The 23799-nt window shown below is 38.6% G+C and overlaps 1 protein-coding gene across 4 annotated transcripts; it reads left to right on the top strand.

The window, feature by feature from the left end:
- Positions 1 to 23799, top strand: LOC107867960 (putative 1-phosphatidylinositol-3-phosphate 5-kinase FAB1D). 4 transcript variants are annotated; one of them, XM_047411849.1, is made up of 14 exons: positions 17 to 200; positions 1112 to 1297; positions 1382 to 1415; positions 1540 to 2115; positions 15822 to 15972; positions 16063 to 16398; positions 17337 to 18170; positions 18441 to 18772; positions 19032 to 19158; positions 19287 to 19436; positions 20876 to 22083; positions 22264 to 22465; positions 22586 to 22852; positions 23007 to 23799. In XM_047411849.1, exons 2-14 carry the CDS (start codon positions 1222 to 1224, stop codon positions 23415 to 23417), a joined length of 4704 nt encoding a protein of 1567 aa, XP_047267805.1. In that variant the 5' UTR covers positions 17 to 200; positions 1112 to 1221; the 3' UTR covers positions 23418 to 23799. The 4 variants fall into 4 exon arrangements, with proteins under 4 accessions (XP_047267806.1, XP_047267805.1, XP_016569961.1 ...); XM_016714475.2 differs by having other exon boundaries at positions 18 to 200; positions 20876 to 22465; XM_016714473.2 differs by lacking the exon at positions 17 to 200 and adding an exon at positions 818 to 834 and having other exon boundaries at positions 20876 to 22465.

The following is a 23799-nucleotide window of genomic DNA, read 5'->3' on the forward strand; positions in this document are numbered from 1 at the left end:
AAAAAAGAGGATTGTTTTCCAACTTGTTCATTCTTGTCTTTCCTTAATTCATTTAAATGTTCTCTTTCTCTCTCTCCTAAAGTTTCTTTAATTTTCCATTTTTGGGAAATTTTAACTGGTTAGCCAAGATTTTTCGCTGGAGAAGTTGATTTATTTAAGATATGCGATTTGGGCTCCATCTTAATTTGCTTCTTTTTACTGTAAGTCCATTTAAATTTGAAATCTTTTTTTTTTTTTTTTTTTTTAACTTTCTGTTTTGTTGATTGTTTAGTGTTTTTATGATCTTGTTGTTTAATACTACTGATTTTGAAACTTTTTTCTTTTTTTTCATATTCATTAGATTGGATTAGGGGTTGCTACTTTTTTTTTTTTTTTGTGAATTTTCAATTATTGGGTTTTGGGTACAGCGTTGCAAGTTTGTGATGAGTGATTTCTGTGATGTGTTCATGACTTGTTTGAATTAAATATTAATTGGAATTAGCTACAAGCTTTGCTACCTACATAGCAATTAATCTGTTTTTGTTTCATATAACATCTTCTTGTTGCAGTATATATTTGATTTAGAGTGGTAACTTCTTATGAATAATTCTCTTTTTCTTTTTCCTTTTAAGTAAAAAATTAATCCTTTCAATCAGCGAGGGCTCGCTTGGTACGAGAGATAAGGGATTAATTTTAGGATGAGTTATCTCATGTTTGGTTGGGATAAATCGCATGATATCTTTATCCTGAAATCATGGTTTTATTTGTAGTTGGTGGGAGAGAGAACCATGCAATAATGTTTCATTCATGGTGGGTGGATAGTGGATACGCATGGTGGAATCTGGGATGCACGAGGTTTTCCATGCTCTATAGTCTATAGTACTTTAAAAGCAACACATCATTTATAACACTAATAAATCCTTCTTCACTATGTTTATAGCTTCTTAAAGAACTACATACTTGGAAATGGGAATAATGCCAATATGAAGTCATTAAGTTTTTTCTCATAGACTTGGTCGTGTTCATATGGAAAAGATTTAGGTTGCTGCATTATATAACTCTTTGTTGTTGAGAGGATGACTCTCTTTTTGTTTGTTTAAGTTGCTCACATTATTGTCTTGGTTGTTGTAAGTTTGTAGGTTTAAGATCTTCCTGGCATCCAATATAATTTGTGTCAATACTGTGGTGCTCGATCAACTAAGTCGAGTGGATTCTGTATAATTGCGCCAATTTTGTGGCGAAATGCAAGATAATGCAAGTTTGATGGTCAATCCAGCTGCTTCATTACAAAGTATAAACAGCGCTGGCTCATGTTGCAGTATGCTCTACTTTCTTTATCTCATACTTTGATATGTGAGTTACATTTACCATGCCCCTTCAACCATATCCTGTGGACTTTCAGGTGACGTTTCAGTTGATGCTAACTCAGATGGGAGGTCAGTTGTAATTAGTTATATCAATATTCTTCTTAGGTGGAGGTTAGATAAAGGAGCTAATTGTTCTGGTTTGAATAAGCGAACTTATTTAGACTTGGTTCCCCTTTTACTGCTCTATTGGCAGGGTATATGTTGATGAATGTAGTACAGACTGCAGTCAAGAGGATTCTAGTTCTGCTATAGGAAGGGATGCAGAACAAACTAGAACGGATAACTCTGAAGACCCTAAAGATAGTACAAATGAACGATATGATGGTGATGAAGCTGGAACCTCATGTAATGATGAATTTGATGCCCAGTTCTGGCTTCCCCCACAACCAGAAGACCATGATGATGATATTGAGGGCAGTGTGGCTAATTATGATGATGACGACGAATGTGGTGATGGTCAGCATTGGGGTAGGACAGCTTCTTTAATCAGCTTTGGTGAAGAAGACTTTGGTGGTTACAAGTTTAAAGAGGAAAGGCAAAAGGCATTACAAGAAGTAATGAATGGGAAGCTTAAGGCATTTGTTAGTGACCACCTTAAATCTGTTGGTGTCACCCCTTCGATGGAAGAAGGTGAGAATTGGGTTGATGTAATCACTTCCCTGTCATGGGAGGCTGCTTCTTTTGTGAAGCCTGATGCTATGGAAGGCAAGATGAATCCTATTGATTATGTGAAGATAAAATGCATTTCAACTGGTTCTCGCAGCCAAAGGTATTACCCTAACCACCATTACTCATCTCTGTTGTATTTCTACATTTCTCATTCATTCAAGATTCTACGCAAATTAGATATTAGGTTATGTGCAATCAACAATTCTCCTTTTTAGATGGTTTCCTCTGTCATGCTTTCATTAATGTCCATTATTGCCAATCAAACTCTGTTTTGAAATTCTGAAATTAGAGGCACAAGGGCATTGTAACAATTTGACTTCAAAAAGGTTCCAAATAGTCTGGACTTGCCATAAAATGGAGAATGATTTTAATAAATTAAGTTTGTAAGGTCTTTGAACCAAATTTATTTTGTGATCATGACTTAGTTTGAAATAACACCTTTTTGAACTGCTTGACACCATTGGTTTGTGAAAATAGTTTGCTAACAAAAGGTGTTAGACACACGTTGTACTTCATATCAACTAATCTACCCTATTTAAGTTAATCTTCCAAGTTTTAGTTGAGGCATTCATGCAAAAGCAAAAGTAAGGCTAATTGTTACAACCATATTGGAGAGAATTGAACTTTTAACTAATAATTACAAACAGGTGTTTTGAATTTCATAACCTTCAGGTAAATGTAAATAATGCTCTTCATTCTAGATTGGAACTTGAACCCAGGAGGTCACGAGTTCAAGCCATAGAAACAGCCTCTTGCAGAAATGTCAGTAATGCTGCATACAATAAACCACCCTTGTGGTTTGGCCTTTTCCCGGGCCCCCGGCATAGCGGGAGCTTTAGTTCACTGGGCTTTCCTTCTCTTTTTATTCTAGATTGGAACTTGAACCTGCAATTATACAAAATTAGTCTAACAACCCTTTGAATTCCAAAAACCTATCATTGGACTATCAGAGTCAAATGCAAAGATTAGATATCATTCATCCGAATCATGCACAATATTACATATCAATGCACAATATTACACATCAATGGTAGGCAGTTTTAGTTCTATCCAAATCTTATACCGAGTGTTTTGGGGTGTTTTCTGTGACTCAAGTTGACCATGGTTTTTAACTACGTGGGGTTAGATTTTGAAGTTCATCACTCCTAATTAATTATGCTTCAAGCCTAAGTTTTATTTAGTGCTTTCGTCCGATTGAATGCGACTCATCCAGTGCTCTAACTTATATGTGTTGCTCAAGATGAGAGCACAAGTGATTAATATGATGCCCTAGGTTTTTGAACCATCAGGTCTAAGCCTTGTCTGCAGAGTCAAACAACAACAACATACCCAGTGTATTCCCACAAGAGTGGGGTCTGGGGAGGGTAAGATGTACGCAGTCCATACCGCTACCTCCGAGGAAGTGGAGAGGCTGTTTCTGATTGACCCTCGGCTCAAAGTAGAGAACAGTAAACAAAGGGATGGGAAAACATAATAGAAAATCAAGAATAGAAATAATAAAATAAACATCAGAGAAATATGAAATACGAGACATAAGGGCGACACGGAATAAGAAAATAGGTACTAAGACATAAGACCTAGTGCACTCACCTAGTAATAACCTACACTCCCATAACAAAGACCCTATGAACACGGACCTAGGCTTACTAACCTAGGTACACAAGACTCTCCAGACTGCAAGCTATAACCCACACACCCGCATTAGCCTTCTACCCTTATCCGCGACCTCCACACCTTCCTATCTAGGGTCATGTCCTCAACCAGCTGGAATTGCCTCATATCATGTCTAATCACCTCCCTCCAGTATTTCTTCAGCCTACCTCTACCCCTCCTGAAGCCATCCAAAGCAAGTCTCTCACACCTCCGGACTGGGGCATCCACACTCCTCCTTATCACATGCCTAAACCATCGCAATCTTCCTTCCTGCAACTTGTCTTCCACTGAAGCCACTCCCACCTTCTCCCGAATAGTCTCATTTCTTACTCTGTCATCTCTAGTAAGCCCACACATCCAATGCAACATTCTCATTTCTGCCACCTTCAATTTTTGGATGTGCGAGTGCTTGACTGGCCAACACTCCGCACCATACAACATGGCCGGACGGACTGTCACTCTATAGAATTTGCCTTTAAGCTTAAGGGGTACCTTCTTATCACACAATACTCCCGAGACTAGCCTCCACTTCATCCAACCTGCTTCAATACGTTTAGAGACATCCTCATCAATCTCACCATTCCCCTGAATCGTAGACCCAAGATACTTAAAACTGTCCGTCTTATAGACATCCTGGGAGTCCAACCTCACCACCCCTTCGTCCTCCTGTCTCAAGTCACTAAACTTACATTCCAAATACTCAGTTTTGGACCTACTCAACCTAAACCCCTTAGACTTAAGGGTTAGCCTCCAAACCTCCAATTTGTCATTCACACCCCCTCGCGTCTCATCAATCAACACCACATCATCCGCAAATAGCATACACCAAGGCACCTCGCCTTAAATGCTCCACATTAACACGTCCATCACCAATGCAAAAAGGAACGGACTAAGAGTCGATCCTTGATGCAACCCGGTCTCGATCGAAAACTGCTCTGAGTCTCCTCCCGCCGTTCTCACGCGGGTCTTTCCTTCATCTTACATGTCCTTAATAGCTCTAATGTAGCCACCGGGACCTCTCTCACCTCCAAGCACTTCCAAAGAACCTCCCTCGGGACTTTATCATACGCCTTTTCTAGGTCGATGAACACCATGTGTAAATCCTTCTTCCTTTCTCTATACTGCTTCACTAATCTCCTCACCAGGTGGATTGCCTCTGTCGTCGAGCGACCAGACATAAATCCAAACTGATTCTTCGAAATAGACACAACCCTCCTCAACCTTCGCGGATCACTCTCTCCCAAATCTTCATAGTGTGACTCAACAGCTTAATACCCCTATAGTTGTTGCAGCTCTGAATGTCACCCTTGTTTTTATATGACGGAATCATTGTACTCCATCTCCAGGCCTCAGGCATTCTCGCAGTCTTGAAAATGCCGTTAAATAAATCTGTCAACCACCTTAAATCGGCCTTACTAGCATACTTCCAAAAATCCACCGGAATCTCGTCGGGTCCCATCACCCTACCCCTCCGCATCCTACGAATAGCCTTTTTGACCTCTTCAACCTTAAAACGCCTACAGTATCTGAAATCACGACTCTTCTCCGAGTGCTCCAGCTCCCCCAACACAATGCCTCTGTCTCTCTCCTCATTCAAAAGTCTATGAAAGTACTCCTGCCATCTCTTCTTAATGTGAACTTCCTCTACCAAAACACTACCATCTCCCCCTTAATGCACTTCACTTGATCGAGGTCCCAGCCCTTCCGCTCCCTAGCTTTAGCAAGTCTGTACAACCTCTTTTCCTCGCCTTTCACCTTTAACCCTGCATACAAGCTCTCGAACGCTGCCGACTTAGCAGCCGTAACTGCTAATTTAACCTCCTTCCTGGCTACTTTATAAGCCTCCCTATTCACCCCTTTCTCCTCCTTATCTTTACTCTCAATTAACTTAACATACGCCTCCTTCTTAATCTCCACTTTCTTCTTCACTTCCTCATTCCACCACTAGTCTCCCTTATGCCGTCCTGCCCGACCCCTCGAAACACCCAACACTTCTCTGGCAGTCTTTGTGATGCCGTTGGCAGCCCTATCCCACATAGTATCCACGTCCCCCCTGCTCTCCTATGCCTCCTTTTCCGCCACCTTTTCCCCTATCTCCAGAGCATTAACTGGCGTCAAGCAGCCCCACTTAATTCTAGGTTGACCCTCCCCGACCCTTCTCTTCTTGCACTTCTTGATTGACAAGTCCATTACTAGAAGCCTATGTTGGGTCAAAATATGCTCACTCGGAATGACTTTACAATCCTTGCATAGCCCCCTATCCCCCTTCCTAAGTAGCAAAAAGTCAATCTAGGTCTTGGCTATCGCGCTGCGGAAGGTAATCAGGTGATCCTCCTTCAGAAAACTCGAATTCACTATCACCAGCCTAAAGGCCCTCGCAAAGGCCCTCGCAAAATCCAACAGAGCAGCTTCCTCACCATTTCTGTCACCGAAACCAAAACCTCAATGCACATCGTCATATCCTCCCGGTAAGACCCCAATGTGGCCATTGGAGTCCCCTGCTATGACAATCTTCTCCGAACTAGGTATGCTCCTCACCACCTCGTCCAACTCCTCCCAAAAACTCGCTTTCACCTCCTCCTCCAAGCCCACCTGCTGCGCATACCCACTACACATATGCAACGCAAAACCCCCCAATGACCAACTTAATCTTCATTAGCCTATCACTGACCCTCATAACCTCCACCACCTGCTCTCTAAGCTCCTCATCCACTAAGACGCCCACTCCATTCCGATGCCTCACACTCCCCGAATATCATAGCTTGTACCCATCCACATCCCTAGCCTTAGGTCCTACCCACCTAGTTTTATGCACACACGCAATATTAATCCTCCTCTTCTTAAGAATTTTCACCAGCTCTACAAACTTACCCTGTAGGGTCCCAATGTTCCAAGACCCTCACGCCTTCTTCTAACACCCTTCCCCAAACTCGCCTTAGCGCCTGACCTATACCCCGAACCCACCTCAGCCCCCCCCCCCCCCCCTCCCCCCAACCCACCTCCGCCCTCCCCTCCTCACCCCCTCCCAGCACTGCCCCCACCCCCAACCCCCTTGGACATGACCCTATTCCACCATCAACCCCTCCAGCCACTACTCAACCAAAACAAATCCCCAAACCGACATTCCAACAAACAAAGCAACGGACTGGAAACAGTAAGAGAAGGTGCGCACAAAGTACCCTAATCGTCCTAGCAGTTAAAACAAACGCAACATTCCTAGCAGTTAAAACAAACGCAACAAACACAACAATAACCACCACTAAGCCAAGCAACCAATCACCACTTAACCTCCCAGAACAGGAAAACAAGAAACAGTAAAGCAATAACAGATGGGTAATAGGAGCAGAATAGTATAAAGAAATCAACACAATATGTAGTGATTTAAATATCTAAGAAACAAAATAGTAAGCAGTAGATAAAAGTCAATGGTTTAGATGTCATCGGGATACTCCTACGTGTTGCGGGTGATTCTGGCAATTTTGTTGTCGAAATTGGGTGCCGGACAAGCCCGCCGGTGTGTCGCCGGAATGACGCCGGAGTGTCCTCTGGAACTTGCCGGAACTGGGTCGTCGTACCAACCTGCTCCGACCAACGTTGCGCCTTTACCCGTCGCTGGAGTCGAGTCGAGCCGGCGGTAAACCTAAGCTCGCCGGTGAAAGTAGTGTCTATGGGGGGAGGACAGAGGAGAAAGGAGAGAGAATGGGGGTAGAGACGGGGATGGGGAGATTTGGGAGGAGAGAGAAGCTAGGGAGAGAGGACCTTACCTGTTGCCGGCGTACGTATGTGGTCGCCGGCGTCGGCGTCGCCCGTTGGACGTTGGTTGAGTGAACGTTGATTGAGTGAATGTTAGTGATTAGGTGAGAGAAATAGTGACCGTGTTAAAGTTTCTAAAACAGATAAATGATAAAGGATAGTACGTCCTATGTACATTTTAGAAAACAAAATTATAAAGTAAGAAAGTTCAACAAAGAAGTATGAAAACATATAAGGTCAATGGAGAAGTTTAAAAAGGACCAAAATCAAGAAGCTCCTTTTGAAAGAATGGATAAAGTAAAAGATATATTGTGAATTTTAAAATTTTATTACAAAATAAATATACAAATACATAAGCTTTTCGTGATCCTAAAACGTAAATATGGGATGTTCAAAGCCGAGAGATAGGTTGAGACTTGAGAGTTTCACCGTGTGTTATCATTGCGTTAGCTTATGGTTGTAGATGGATGACCTCACGGCTTGAGTTTGGGAATTTGATGATAATATTCGTTATGGATCAAGATAGGTTTTGACAAAATAAACCATCAAAAAGTTATTCCATGCCCAAACCGTGAAATGTTGGGCAGATTGAATGGGTTTGGGCTAGTATTGGCACCCCTACCTCCAAGTAATATCTTTGTACAAGTGTTTGTAAGACAAGTAAGCATCAAAATACTTTGTAATACTTGATATACAAGAAGAAAACTCCATGCATAAAAATTAAATAACTGAAAGGGGGTGGAAGAGAGTTCCCCAAGCAATATCTCCATAGAAGTCTGTACAACACCCGAGCGATTCGATACGCTAAACACTAGAATTCTTTGCACTCCACAAAGCAAATACTTAGTATTACACAGCGTCCAAGAGATACCTACGTTCATGATTAAGGACTTTAGCTCCTTACGTACATACCACCAGAAACTTTTAAGCTAACATACAATTATGAAAAGCTAGCACAAATTGTTAAAGCAATGTTTCCAGTAGAATTCAGATGAATTGATGAAAAAAAGAACAAATTACCGTCTTCCATTCTAGATATTACCTCTCTGTAGATAATATGGAGCAAACTCTAGTGATTTTGAATTGAAACAACTAATTTATCTAGGTTAAATGATGCACCAAAGTCTTTAACCAGGTCAATCTATAATCAAGAATTCATTTATTTCTGTCAACTCTTTCTTCTGTAACTGTGTCCGTTTCTACTTTTTGACCTCTTTCTCCTTTTTGACACACAATCTTGATTATGCTTGGGTTCAAAATGGCAAATACAAATAAATGCCTGATCCACATGTATATGACTATATTCTACATACTGATCAATCTTCTACATTAGCTAAGAAGCTACGAAGTATTCGCATCAAATAAATATCAGAATCACAATAATCATTCTTTTGCACCTAAAGACGTGGACCAGTGGTCAATGAAGCTGGATGTGAGACCACAATATCCCAACCAAGGAAATACACACTAAATGATTTATGTCCATTTGCTTAATCTTGTTGGATAGAATTACGTGGCAACAAGCTGGCACAAAAATCATAGTTATCAAATAAATTAATCATTCTTTAGTAACACCTCAAAGTAGATAGAGGAACCACTAATCTCATAGCTTCCTATTATTAACCTCTATAGTCAAGATTTTCAACCAGTTCCTTTCAAACTCATAGCAGAAAACTCAATACTTTACCTCAAGATGTTGTGCTGCTTCTGAAGTCAAACCAACAGTTACAGCAGCCGGCCCTAAAGCTTAAATCCAAACCAAATAGCTTTTACTTAAGTTGTAATTCTCCAAGTGTTTTTTGTATCAGAAGGTCGAAGTTCTTCCTTTCTAGTTTCCTTGATTTAGTGAAAAGCCTGAGGTTAGTATACCTAGGTTCTTCAATACCCCAAATTGAGTTTTCTACTGTTAGTTGACTGCGTGATCGGCCCTAAGTTCAAGCCTAACCAGCCCAACTCAACAGTTCACAACCATAAGCGGTATTCTAACAGATCTGGGTTAGCTTTTTTTATATTTGTCTTCTCTAAACAGAATCTAGACTATGATCTCCCTACCTTGTACTGTTTTTCTTTGACCAATTGTTTAAACCTAGGATAGTTAACCAGGAACTTATTATTTGCAGCATTCACAGTTTAACAAGGTTTAAAAGAACACAGACCCAATGCTCTCTCATTCCCTGGATCAGGGCCATCCTGCTTTCACTATATACATTCTGTATAGGGGTGGTAAAATTAACCTATGAAAACATGACATAAGCTTGGGCTGGTCATTACCCTCCTATTTATTAGCTCAACCCATTTTTAGGCTAATATGTAGTCCAAATTGACCCATGAGAAATCTTGTCAAAAATTTTTCAAAACACATTCTTTTATTTGATATGTTATCTATAAGAGTCAATTCCTGATATTGTCACTCAACTTAGAAAAATGTCCTACTAAAGTCACTTATCTTTTTTTTGTTCCAACAGTGTCTTTCAACTTTCTTTATTTTCCTTACAAACTAACAATTGCTAAAATAGTCCTTATTCTTTGTAAGAAAAATAAGCAAAATAGTCCCTTAAGTTAAACCGTGAAATCAAATAGTCTTTATTCTTTTATTTGAAATATTAATAGGCCTCCAGGCTCCAACTATATTTCACATTTTTACTTCATAACATACTCCCTCTATCCTTTTTTAGTTGGCACATTTCATTTTACACGGTGATTAAAAAATTATAAATTGAATGAAATTTTTTATTATTTTACCCTTTAGCAATATTAATGATATGAGCATAGAAATGAATATTGAAATTGGAATTGTTCAGATTTTAATGTATACTATGAATTATAGGGGTATCATGAAAAAAATAAATTAATTCTATTTCGATTTAGTAAGTGACCAATTAATATGAGTCATTTACTTTTAGTAAGACGACCAACTAAAATGGGACGGAGGGAGTAATTAAATTTAAAAAGACATATCACAATATTAAAAAGCAAAAAAAATAAAAATTGAGAGATGTATTTAGTTTTTAAAGTCACTTGAAGAGGTAATATAGGTTTTCCCCAAATAATATCACAAGATTGACAAAAATAATATTTGAAAACTTTAACATTTTTAAATTACACAATGACCATATGAATTTTTCTAATTTTATTTGAGGTTGATTGATTGATATTATCATGATGTCCTTCATCAATAGTTAATTTATTATAGAAATTCTTTAAAATATTTATATATGATTGTTTTTCTAATAGCTAGAAAGTCGGAAGGTTGAAGGAATTCATCGTCTTCTATATGAATTATGAATTTTCTGGCAGTTATTGTTAGATGAAACTAACAACTAAATTTGAACTATTTGATCAGAAAATAAAGATTTATCATATAATAAATAAATATAAAACATTATTTATCGTTGAACTCCTGAGTTTTCAAATGAATAGAATGCATATAAGCTTTTTTAACAATATCAATCACATTTTTTGGTGGACTACATTATTTTAATATTAAAAATAGAAGTCGAATTAAAATTATAAGCACTATTTTTTATAGTTCAAAAGTTATTAGTATATCATATTGTTAAAGAACATGGATCATTCCAATTCAAAAATTAACTTAAGGTACTATTTTGTTATTTTTCTTTTAAAGAACAAGGATTATTTTAGCAATTATTAATTTATAAGAAAAATGTACAAAGTTGCATGACATTGTTGGGACAAAAAAAAAAATAAATGACTTTAGTGGGATACTTTTCTAAGTTGAATGACAATATAAGGAATTGACTCTATCTATAACCATAATAAAGAAAAAAAATTGTTAGGTACTTTCAAAGAATAACAATGACATAACAATTGTAATCCCACAAAGTGGGGTTTGGGGAGGCTAAAGTGTACGTAGACCTTACCCCCACCTAGGTAGAGAGGTTGTTTCCAATTGACCATAAAAAAAAGGGCAGCCAAGTGCACTAAGAAAAAAATAATCCGAAGCCGTATAGAGAAAGAAAAAACGAAAATGAAGGACTCATGGTTAAATACTATGGACATCTTGACAAATAATCTGAGACAGAAGTCATAACAGGATAAAACAATGATTGAAGAACAAAAAGCAACAGATAATAACCAAGGTCAAAGGAAAAGAAAGCAAAAAGGTAATACTACGACTAATTGCATAGAGAAATAAGCGAGACAACACATTTGGCATAACTATCTAATTAACCTTCTACTCTAATTTGTGTCCTCCATAACCTCATATCCAAGGTCATGTCCTCAGTGAGCTGAAGCTGCATCATGTCTTGTCTAATCAACTCTCCCTATACTTCTTCGGCCTACTTTTACCTCTCTTGAAACCATCCATAGTCAATCACATATCCATCCGTGTATCTCCTCTGCACATGCTTGAAGCTTTTAGCCTCGTTTCTCACATCTCCTTCTCTATCAAGACCACTCCTACCTTGTCCCGGATATATTAATTTCTGCGCTTATCTCTCCTAGTATGCCCACATATCCATCCCAACATCCTAATCTCCACAACTTTCATCTTTTGAATGTGGGAGATTTTGACTAGCCATCACTCTGCTCTATACAACATAGCTGGTCTAAACATGTAATACCCCACAAAATGGCGTGTCAAATTCAGCTCGTAAAGCTCCATGAAAGATTCCAAGACATAGAAAATTTTTGCTAAGTGTTCAAGATTCAACACTTAGTCTTATTTTAGACCTCCAAACTTCGGGGATTTATTTGGCATCCTTCCCGACATTTGTTTTTCAATTTTCAAGTTGTGTTACGATCGGGAAAGCTAGTAGTATATCCCGGGTGAGTTTCGAAATTTTTGGAGTAGCGTTTTGGGTGCCCAAAACAGAAGCCCCGGGCGATTAGCCCGCGCCGCCTGCCAACTCCAGTGCTTGCCTAGTTTTTTTTCAGCATTTCAGGGTCAACTTCAAACGATCATAACTCCCTGTATATAATGAACTGTGAGAGCTGCTATATATCAAATGAAAGCTATGAGAGTATTCTTTCCAATGCAATTGGTTTCATCCAATTTGGGCATCTGAGTAAAAAGTTATGATCAATTTACTTCAGCCTGTTAGACAGTCAACAGAGGGACAACTGCGTCTTTTTCTCTTTTCTTAAGGGCATTTTGGTCATCTCTCACCTCATACATACCCATAAACACGGAATTAACCCCATTTTCAACCAAAATACACTCTTTTCTTCCATTTTCTCTCAAGAACAAGAAGATGGTTTTCAATTGGGGATTTAATTTCAAGAATCTTTCCATCAATCTTCCAAGAATCACGAACTAAGGTATGCGTGTGTTGATTTATGGATTCCTTTCATTCATAAAGCTAAAAAAAATCATCTTCTAAATTATATATTATGATATTTATGATGTTGATGGTTGATGATCATGTTGTTGAAATTTGATGATGCCCAAGATGGGATCTTAGTATGTTTGTATGAAACTATGGTGGTATATGATGTATAAACATGTGAAATTGGTGGTTGAATACTTGTAATCTTGATGAATCCACCAATGCTAAAGATTTGCATGTAAGGTGTTTGTGAAAATACCTCAGAGACTAAAAATCATGCTTTTATGACATAATAGGTCCTAAATGACTAGTCCATGTTCTATGCTTATGTTCAACATGATTTCCATGCAAATTGTTACGCATTGTTGTTGTAATATGGAATGCTCATGAAATTGAATTTATGCAAGTATTTACATGTTATATGCATTCCCTTTTCATGACCAAGAATATGATAGCCATGTGTAGTATGAAATCCTCTACTTATGATATTGTGAATTGTGGACTCTATTCTTATGATCAAGTCAGTCATGTGTGTCAGTTTCCTTCCATCGAGTCCTGTGGGTACTTGTACCCGAAAAATATAGCTGTGTGCCTAGAGCCATGTCATGTTATCACGATATCCTCAGTCAAGCCATGCTCAGTAGAATTTAGTCAGTCATGTGACTCAGGAAATCTCAGTAATCTCATGAACTCAGTCAGTTACCAGACATCAGTAGTAATTCCGTCAGTCAATGAAAATTCTGTAAACTCAGTACCAGTTCAGTTCTACTCAGCACTCAGTAACTTCAGTTCTCTCAGTCAGTCCTCAGATCTCAGTAGTATTCCGTCAGTTAACGGAACTCATTAAATTTAGCTTAGCTCAGCTAAGCAACACTATTAGTCCAGTTAATCAGTTCAGCCAGTCATGCTCAGTGTCTTATTCAGATGGGAGTAAAAGTTAGCATCGAGTGAACCCAAGGATGGGAACACACACTATCAGATGAGGGTGTGATTCTTAGCAGTCATCCTTGCGTTCCAGAACTATGTAGCCAGCATAGGTTGAGACATCAACACTGCCAGCTTGAGGGTTGATGAGTTGATGAGGTGGACATCCGCCGTTCTCTTTTGGGGACACTGCCAGATTTGAGGGTCACTCACAGCTTGTCTTTACCCGTGGCACGGTATTGACACCCTTCCAATCAGTGCAAGGATTGGACCCCAGTTCAGCTACATTAGCATAGATGGGGCATGTCGGTTAAACTACTACCTCCCACAGTTTCAGTCATCCAGTCTCAGTAAAAGAACTCAGATAGTTCTTTAGAATATCAGGACTGTCAGATACAGTCAACTCAGATATAGTACGGAACTCAGATAGTTCCATCAGATTTAGGGCTGTCAGCTACAGTCATCCATGTTATCAGTATCCAGTATCAAGGCTATCAGATATAGTCACTCATGTTATCAGCTATATCAGCTATCAGAAATCATTTGCCAGTCATATTAGATTTCAGTAAACTCATGCTATCAGTACTCAGTTTCAGGACTGTCAGATACAGTCAATTAGACCAGTCCTTCATAATCAGGATTGCCAGAAACAATCATTCCTTTATCAGTAATAAAGTATCAGTCTCCTAGTATTCAGTAATACAGTATCAGTTCTTCACTTATTAGTGATTCACAGATCAATATCAGTAAACGCAGTCATTTAGTATCTCGGAACCGGTAAACTCATGTTGTCAGTATTCAGACTCAGTAGTCAGTATCGTCACGAGTTCAGTAGCAGTTACTTATGTATGTATGTGTTCTCACGTTCATATCAGTCTGCATTGTTCATGCATACAAACCCTTTGCATTTAGCCTACCTCACTCGTATACTCAGTACTCTCAGTTGTACTGACGCATTCGCGCTATGGTGCTTTCTTTTATGTTACACCATAGGTTCAGATACACGATTTTCAGACCAGCAGTAGCAGTAGCATCTCAGCTGTCAGAGTTCCAGCAGTGAGTCCTCGTCTCTCGAGGGCATGATCATTACTTATGTTATGGTTTATTTCAGTTCAGTTTTGCTAGTCGGAGTTAGTTGGGGACATGTTCCATCAACTCCCTATTCAGACAGCCATGTTAGAGGCTTTTCAGACTAGTATGTTCAGACTTTAGATAGTATTATAGTTGTTTTGGGTATTCTATACCCCACTCTCATGTTATGATTATTCCGTTTTGAACCTTATGGCCTTACAGTATTACGTATTCTGCATTTATGTTCTATATTATGCAGTGTACAGGTACAGATATCAGCCATGGGTTAGCTTGTGGTCCCTCAGGGTCATGGGCACCGTGTAGCGTTCCGGTTCAGCAAATCGGGGCGTTACAAAACACCACTATGTAGAACGCGCCTTTAAGTTTTGGTGGCACCTTCTTATCGCACTGGACTCTTGATGTGAGTCTCCGTTTCATCTATCCTTCACCAATACGATGCTTGTTATCATCACCAATCTCCCCATTATCCTGGACCCAAGATACTTGAAACATCCTCTCTTCTGTATGACATGTGCACTAAGCCTCACTTCCATGCCACTCTCAAGTGTTACATCACTGGACTTGCACTCCAAGTATTCTATCTTGGTTCTACTTAACCTGCACCCTTTAAATTCCCAGGGCCTCCAAACCTCCATCTTACCGTTAACTCCGCATCGGGTCTCGTCATTCAGAACTATATCATATGTAAATAACATATACCATGGCACCTCTCCTTGGATATGCCCTGTCACTTCATATATCACCAATGCAGATAAGAACGGGCTAAAAGTTGATCCCTAATTCACAGCTGGAAAGTGCTCCAAGTCCCCTCCCACTGCCCTTACCCAGGTTTCGAGTGACAGTTCTTCTTCAGAAGTCGTAATTCTTGTAAGGTCTTACATGTATCAATTATCAACTGGTAAGTTAGTAACCTTTTTTTTTGATCTTGTAAACTCTTGCAGCCTTATCAAACACTAGATTTAAGTCTAATTTAGGATCCATTCACTGTAACACAGTCTGATTATTAAATTTACGACTTATGTGCTTGTTCAGACTTAAGACTTGAGGATGGATAAATTCTCCCGGGATTAACGGATATCTTTGTGTTTTGTAGTCGTTTTGTCAGAGGCTTGGTCTTTAAAAAGCATGCTGCGCACAAACACATGCCAACTAAGTACGATAAACCTAAGTTGCTGTTGATCCAGGGTGCACTAGGGCTCTCCAAAGTAAGTGAGTTGTCATCAATCGAGGAGTCCGTGCAACAGGTAAATAACAAATCCGCATCTGTGTAAAATTACCAAAATGAGCATATTCGTTGACTAGTGATTGTGTTTCTTGTTTATTTTTGATAACAGGAGAAAGATAGTGTGAAATCTATCCTTGATATGATAGAAAGGTACCAGCCGAATGTGGTTTTAGTGGAGAATGCTGTTTCTCGTGACATACAGGAGTCTATTTTGAAGAAAGGAGTCACTTTAATCTTTGATATGAAACAACATCGCTTGGAGAAAGTTGCTCGTTGCACAGGTTCATTATCTGCTGATATATTGGTTGGACGAAAGCTCAGGCAGTGTGATTCCTTTCATTTCGAAAAGTTTGTAGAAGAACATTCTGCTTCTGGGGATGCTGGGAAAAAGCCTAGCAAAACATTGATGTTTATTGAGGGCTGTCCTACTCGTCTGGGATGTACAGTGAGTGTGTTTGTTTATTGTCTGTTTTTTATTGATGTTATCAGAGGTGTTGCTGATAGTGGGTTCATGCGACAATCTGTTAGGCTGTTTATGAACAACATAAGTTGGAGAACATGCTTCTTTTTCCAGTGCCCTACAAAAAGTATAAGATATTGCATTGTGAACCTTCCCAATCATAGCTCTATTTTGCTCATTCGCCATAACGTCAAATTCCTTTTTACTACTATCTTATGGTTGATGATATGGCATAACTTATCAAAAGAAGGATTGATCATATGGCATATACAAGATGGGCACTGAGCTCGTGTAACCAAAATAATTGGTTTATAATAAGCTTGTGTAGCGAGAATAATTGGTTATCATCAATGTCTTAAAATAGATTGCTTTTATTAGATTAAAGTGCATTTTGAAGGAAGGGTTATGCACTGATAAAGAATCCTGAATTTCTCTTTGGTGTTAAGAATCCTTGAAAAATTTAAGACAGTTTGTTACGTCATTGTCTTTCTTTGTAGAAACACTTTGTGCACATAAACACTCAACCATTGCGGGTGCTGTTACACTTGCGAGTTCCCGATTGATGCCAGATTTTGACTTATGCTTTCCGTTCCTCTCTGTCTTGTTGAGTAAAACTTTAAACTATTTCTTAATTGCAAGTTATCAGAAGATTTTGAAATTATAACATAACTTGTGAAGTTTATTTCTTAGCTAAGCGATTTATCTATTTTATGGAGTCACCTTACTCTGGTTCTGCCTGGATGACTAACCCATAAGAGCATCAATAACAATGCTAATTTGGCTCCATGCAATTGGACAAAATGCTGCTGAATTAGCCCATTCACGTCCCATGGACTGTCTACTCGGTGTTCCCTTATCCTTTTTTGGCTACATCTGGAGCATTTAGTTGCTCTCCACTGAATGTTAGTTTTTTTTTTCCGCAGATTTTGTTAATGGGATCAAACAGTGATGAATTGAAGAAGGTTAAACATGTAGTCAAAGATGCAATCATCGTGGCATACAATTTAATCCTGGAGACTTCGTTCCTTCTGGATCAAAAAGCGATGTTCTCAACTCTTCCTCTTAGCCAGGAGATGAATCTAACACTTGGTAATGAAACACCATCTGTTAGTGATGGGCAAGGAATTATCTCTAATGCTGAGGAGGATGTTGGTGAAATCAGTTCATCCTGTACAGTTGATATTCCAATATCCAATGGTTTCCATGAAGAAATAAGTCATAAGCTAGACACAGGAAGCGAATCTCTGCTATATAAGCCATACAACCCAGTCGTTCTCTCTGGATTAGCATCCATCTCATCCTCCGTCAGAAGGATCATGGGTGATAAATTTCCTCTCTTCTCCACCTCTCGTCAATCCATGTCCTCGTATCTCAGTCTTAACGGAGCCACGAAAGATGATCAGGTCCAAGCTGATGTTCAAGTTTCTAATGCACCTGATTTAATACATGGCGATGCAGAACAAAAGGAAAGTTCTGATGACATAAAGGCCCCTGAAAAGGAGCAAGACCATACTCCACTTGTGAGCCAGATAGAATCTTTGGAATTAGAGGGATCTGGTGAAAAGCTTGAAGACCAAGAACATATGAAGGATAACATGGCATCATTGTTGGAATCTGAGAGTATTTTGGTTCTGATGTCCCGTCGAAATGCTTCAAGAGGGACTATGTGTGAGCACTGTCATTTTTCTCGGATCAAGTTCTATCAAGATATTGATATTCCCCTTGAAAAGTTTTTGCAGGATAATTTGCTAAATCAGGTGCATATCTCAAGTTTCTCCACTTGAAACTCTTTCTTTGTATTAAAGTCCTTTCAGTTAAATTCACCAAATCTATAAGAATGATGGTCACTCATTTTGCATAGTACATATTTTGATGTGGCTTTACTAAATTTATCGGATGGAATTTACTCATTATGTCTTTCTATGAAAGATGTCACTGAAAAGATATTCTTTTGTTGCATCAATTGTGTCTTTTCTCTAGCTGGCAACATTTGCTTGTGTTGTTCATAAAGAAGCTCTGTTGTGCAGAAGGAGTGCAAAACGTGTGGTGAATCCCCTGAAGCTCACATTTTTCATTACACTCATCACAACAAGCTCCTTACAATTCAAGTTCGGTGTCTTCCCATGGATAAGGGCCTGCGAGGTGAACATGAAGGAAAACTCTGGATGTGGAGTCGCTGCTGTAAATGCAAATCCCAGGATGGACGCTCGTTATCCACTAAAAGAGTGTTAATATCTACTGGCTCGCGTGGGTTTTCTTTTGGAAAATTTTTGGAGCTCAGTTTCTCAAATTCCTCTTTCTTTAGTGGACTGTCTGCCTGTGGTCATTCCTTTGATAAGGATTTCCTCTACTTCTTTGGGTATGAACACTTTAATATAGTTCTAGTTTCAGTTATTTGTGAAGTAGTTTGTTATTTTTTATACATTTGTGTTCAGTGGCTATTACCCATCGGCAGCTGCTGTTTCTGCCCCCCCTTTTCCCTTTGACCTGCCAATATTACTTTTCGTATTAATCATCTGTTTCCTATGAGATGAACAGCCATGTTGGAGCATGAGAGGATCTTTATTATATGCTCTGTCTGCTCTGAAGATATTCATGTCATCTGTAAACACGTGCAGATTAGGACGAATGGTTGCAATGTTCAAGTACTCTACTGTAACTACTTATTCCGTGTTTCTTCCTCCCAAGAAGCTGGAATTTAGCAGTTCCATCAAAGGAGAATTTCTTAAGCAGGAGTTCGATGATGTATGTGCTCTTATTAGTGTTCCATTCTTTTTTCTATGTACCCATGCTTTTATATGTTTGGCTGTACGTGAACTCTACATGTGGTATTGTTCATATTGACCTAGGATTTCTTTTCTTCATTAAACCAGGTGTACTTGAAAGGGATTATGATGTTTGTTGATGTAGAAAAAGCTCTGAAGGCAGTTGCATCTCGTGGAACAGTGCTAAATCTTCAAGGATCAATATTGGAATTTTCTGAAATTGAAAACATGTTGAAGGAAGAGAGATCTCAGTTTGAGGTTAGTTGCTTTCTGCTACCTTCTTGGATTACTTGTTTGTAGAGTCTTTTATTTGATGAACCCTGTTGGATTGAGGCATTGATATAGTGATATCTAAGAGAGACTCAGCATGAAGTTAGTTCCTTTTCAGCTACTGTTCTAGGACTAGATGTTCCAATAGGATTTAACTTGATGGACCATGGTGGATTTATCCATCATAATTGAGTCGCTAAAATTTGGAGACACTATGAGCCCGTTTGGATAGGATTAAAAAAAATAGTTTTTTAGCTTAAGTGATTAAAATCTTAAAATAAGTGCTTATAAATTAAGCAGATGAGTGTTTGGATAGAAGTGCTGAAATTGAAAAAAAGTTGTTGCTGTGTTTGGTAAACAAGTGATGTTAAGCATTTTTTTGCTGTTAAAATGACTTAAATGTCCTTAAAGTTGTCAACACCATAAATAAGGTGAATTATTTATAATTTTTTATTCTAAAATAAAATTTTTGAACAAACCTCCGATGTAATGATGGATTTGATGAAAACAAAGAAGAAAGATGAAGAGGAAATTGTAGGGAAGAGATGAGCGAAGCGACAAAGAGAAAAGAAAAAAAAACTATACATTTAAGGGCTACAAGTTTAGGATATTGTTGGAATTGGAGGAAAATATAAGGGATAAAAAGGCAAATGTTTTGGTCAAATCTAAAAGAATTTTAATCTAAAAAGCAAAAATGTGGGGTACCCAGCTTTTCACTTTTTGATTCTTTTAATTAGTTTTTAGCTTTTTTTTTAAGCACTTTTTAATTTTACCAAACATCTTAAAAAAGCTAAAAAAGAGATTAAAAGCTGGTTTGACCAGTTTTTAATCCTATCCAGACGGGCTCTATGTTTTTCTCAACAATGGTGGATTTATGGGTTGTCATTGTGACTCTAAGTTCCCCTGGGATGTTTGTCCCATAGCATAATTAGTTTCTAGCTTCCCCGTAAGAATTTGTTCACTTTTTTATGTGAAAGATTTTGATATTGATGGAGATTCAATGTGTAGGATGTGTTAGGGTACAAAAATGTTCATGTATTCTCAAATATGTACACTTGAAAGTAACAAGATTAGTTATGTCGTTGATTGTTTTGATGCAGTGCATTTAGGATATGGAGTCAACAATTATCAAATTAATATAGCGAATTCATAAATAATAAAGCATATATATGAATTTTAGAGAAAGAAGCACTTGTATTATGCTTTCTCTTCAAGTGAAACTCAAGTACCACATGAGCGACGCAAAATGCTTGTATTATGCCTTGCTTCAAGTGCAACTGAAGTGTGCCTTAAACAGCAGATATCTGAATAATATTTCTGTTGTCCTTATTGTGCTGCTCTTAAGGTTTTTGAATCAGACAGTTAAAATAGCTATATCTAAACCTTTTTTTTCTTTATCTCATATATTTATGTGGATTCAATATCAGGTTGACATACAAAATGCTGGCAAAGATGGGATTCAGGATGTTGTTGTATCTAAACTTCTAAGCTTGAATAGAATACGACTAGATCTTCTACTTGAGTCGTATGTGTGGGATCGCCGTCTTCATTCACTGCTATCTTCTTATAATATAGATGGTGATTCCAAAGCCATTAATCCAAAACAATCAACACTGCCAGATATTGAACCTATTAGCCACAAGGAGCAACAAGGAAAGTGCAGTGTCGAAGGAGATGCTAGTGGGGCAGAAGCAAATCTGGGAAGAGGTGACAAAGATTTGGAAGATTGTCATGATCTGAATATTGAGTTTGCTGCGGATTCTTCTGCAGAGGAAAACAATGGGATGGAAACTATTAGAGAAAGTTGTGGTGAATATTTGAACCATAATTGTGATGTGAAATTGAATTTGGTATCTACCGAAGCAAATGGTTCTTTAATTGTAGAAGTTCCTGTTGATGCTAATGTTAGTGGATTTACAGAACAAAATGGACCATTGAATTCATCTGCCTTCAGTGAAGTTACTGAGTTATCAACTGCAGCAAAAATAACTGGAAATGGATCATCCATTGAGGATTCTGCAGTGAAATTTAATTGCTTACACTCTGTTGATGAAAATAATCTACAATCCAATCTTTCTACGCATTTGCAGTTGGAAAAACCGAATCTTTCTAGAGCTGATGCGAGGACTGCAAATGGTATTATGAATCCTCAAAGGAGTAGATCCCTTGCCTCACTATTGTCCAATATTGAAAATGATAAGGGGTGGTGGGCTCCATTTCCTGAAATTCGGCATGAATACATGAAGGATCTGCAGAGAGGTTACCTGCCAAAATTAGGATCCATCACAACCCATGCTGTAGAAACTACAGCTTATAAACTTGTTACTGATGAGGGTGCAAGGCTGCATATTCCCCTCAGAAGTGATAAGTACATTGTGTCTGATTATGAAAATGAATTTTCTAGCATCATCGCTTGCGCTTTAGCATCGCTGAAGGATTTAGCCGTTGTGTGTGAAGATCTTGGAGACGATGGAAGAAAAGATAGAGGAACTGATGAAAAGGCAAATGAAAGTTCTCAAGGCTTAATGCGATTATTCTCACTTGCTCCTCCTCATTTCTCAAGCAGTTCTTTGGATTTTGAAGGGATTCAGTCTGCTCATGTTTCAGAACAAATACGTTCATCAAGTTTTAATGGGTTAGATATGTTAAATTCCTCAGTTTCTTTCTCTACTTATCACCCTGAAGTCTCCATGGGTTCTGGGAAATTGCCTGGGAAGCGTAAATACTCAGTTATCTGTCTCTATGCTAGCGAATTCTCTCATTTGCGAGGTCGATGTTGCCCATCTGAAATTGATTATATTGCTTCACTAAGTAGGTGTAGGAAGTGGGATGCTAAAGGCGGGAAAAGTAAATCTTTGTTTGCCAAAACTCTCGATGACCGGTTTATCATCAAGGAAATACAGAGAACAGAATTTGATTCGTTCTTGAAGTTTGGTCCTAATTATTTTGAGTACATGGAACAGTGCTACGGAAAGGGCAATCACACCTGCCTCGCAAAAGTTTTTGGTATTTATCAGGTTTATCAATCAATCAACTATAACTTCATTTCTGGCTTTAGCACAAAACTGATCTTCAACTTGCCAGCACAGTAGACATGCTCTTTTTGGACTTTTGTCTCAGTATTTATGTTTTTGCAGGTCATTGTAAGGCCAACAAAAAATGGGAAAGAGATGAGGCATGATCTCATGGTAATGGAGAACCTTTCATTTGGAAGAAATATTACTAGGCAGTATGATCTAAAAGGAGCTCTGCATGCACGATTCAATTCAGCTGGCAATAGTGCAGGAGATGTTCTTTTGGACCAAAATTTTGTGAATGACATGAACATCTCTCCTTTATATGTTGGTATGAGATCAAAGAGGAACTTGCAACGAGCTGTATGGAATGACTGTGGTTTCCTCAATGTAAGTTTTGCATGAACTCCTACTGATGAATTACCTGTAGCCATATTTACTAAATCCTAGTAGTGCTAAAATGCTTGTGACTTGTGCTTATGATAAACATGTACTACAATTTTATAGCTTAGCTTCTAAAATGGTAGCATTTTCTGAATAACAGTCGGTCAATGTGATGGACTACTCTTTACTTGTTGGCGTGGATACTCAGCGCCGTGAACTTGTTTGTGGCATCATTGACTATCTCAGGCAGTATACATGGGACAAGCAACTTGAAAATTGGGTCAAATCCTCTCTTGTGGTCCCCAAGAATCAGCTTCCTACTGTACTCTCTCCAAGGGAGTATAAAAAGAGATTTAGAAAGTTTATCGACACACATTTCCTAAGTGTTCCAGAAAATTGGTGCTCTCCAAGACCTTCAAATCCTTGCATACTTTGTGGCACAGGAGGTAGTAATGCACCCCCGGAGAAAAAGTCTGAAGATGCCAAGTCCAAAGGTCAAGAGGAGCACAGGCATGAGTCTTCTGGCACTAAATCAACTGATCAGGGAAACCAACATGATATCTCTGCCTGAGTTCTTGTTCTTTCCCCCTTTTTTGGTGGTAGATTTGCTTACCCTATATCGTATCTAGTCATTAATTTGTGTACATAGCTGCTGGACCCCGTCGTCGAAGGCATATATATCTTTATATTTATACCTACCCCCAAAACCCCCAACCCCCTCCTGATTTCTGCTATTTTTATAGCAAATTTATGGGGATGGTTTCATTCTTTTAAGGTCATTTTAGGTTATGAGTATATCAAGTCTATTGTTTAATTGTAAAAAAAAGCACCCCCCCCCCCCCCCCTTCTCCCCGTGCAGTTAACAGCTGCTCAAGCTTTTATAGTATTTTCTGTAAGATGTTTCTTCATATAGTGGTATAAATACAATGCTCTCTCTTTCTGCTTGTCCCTGA

Source organism: Capsicum annuum, chromosome 4, assembly GCF_002878395.1.
Source record: "Capsicum annuum cultivar UCD-10X-F1 chromosome 4, UCD10Xv1.1, whole genome shotgun sequence".
NCBI lineage: Eukaryota > Viridiplantae > Streptophyta > Magnoliopsida > Solanales > Solanaceae > Capsicum > Capsicum annuum.

Excerpts from the sequence above, each read along its gene's own strand:
- LOC107867960 (XM_016714475.2), top strand. The coding sequence starts at position 1,222 with ATGCAAGATAATGCAAGTTTGATGGTCAATCCAGCTGCTTCATTACAA. Across the intron at positions 1,298-1,381 it reads CAGCGCTGGCTCATGTTGCA|GTGACGTTTCAGTTGATGCT; the intron begins GTATGCTCTACT and ends GTGGACTTTCAG. Across the intron at positions 18,171-18,440 it reads AGGATAATTTGCTAAATCAG|AAGGAGTGCAAAACGTGTGG; the intron begins GTGCATATCTCA and ends TCTGTTGTGCAG.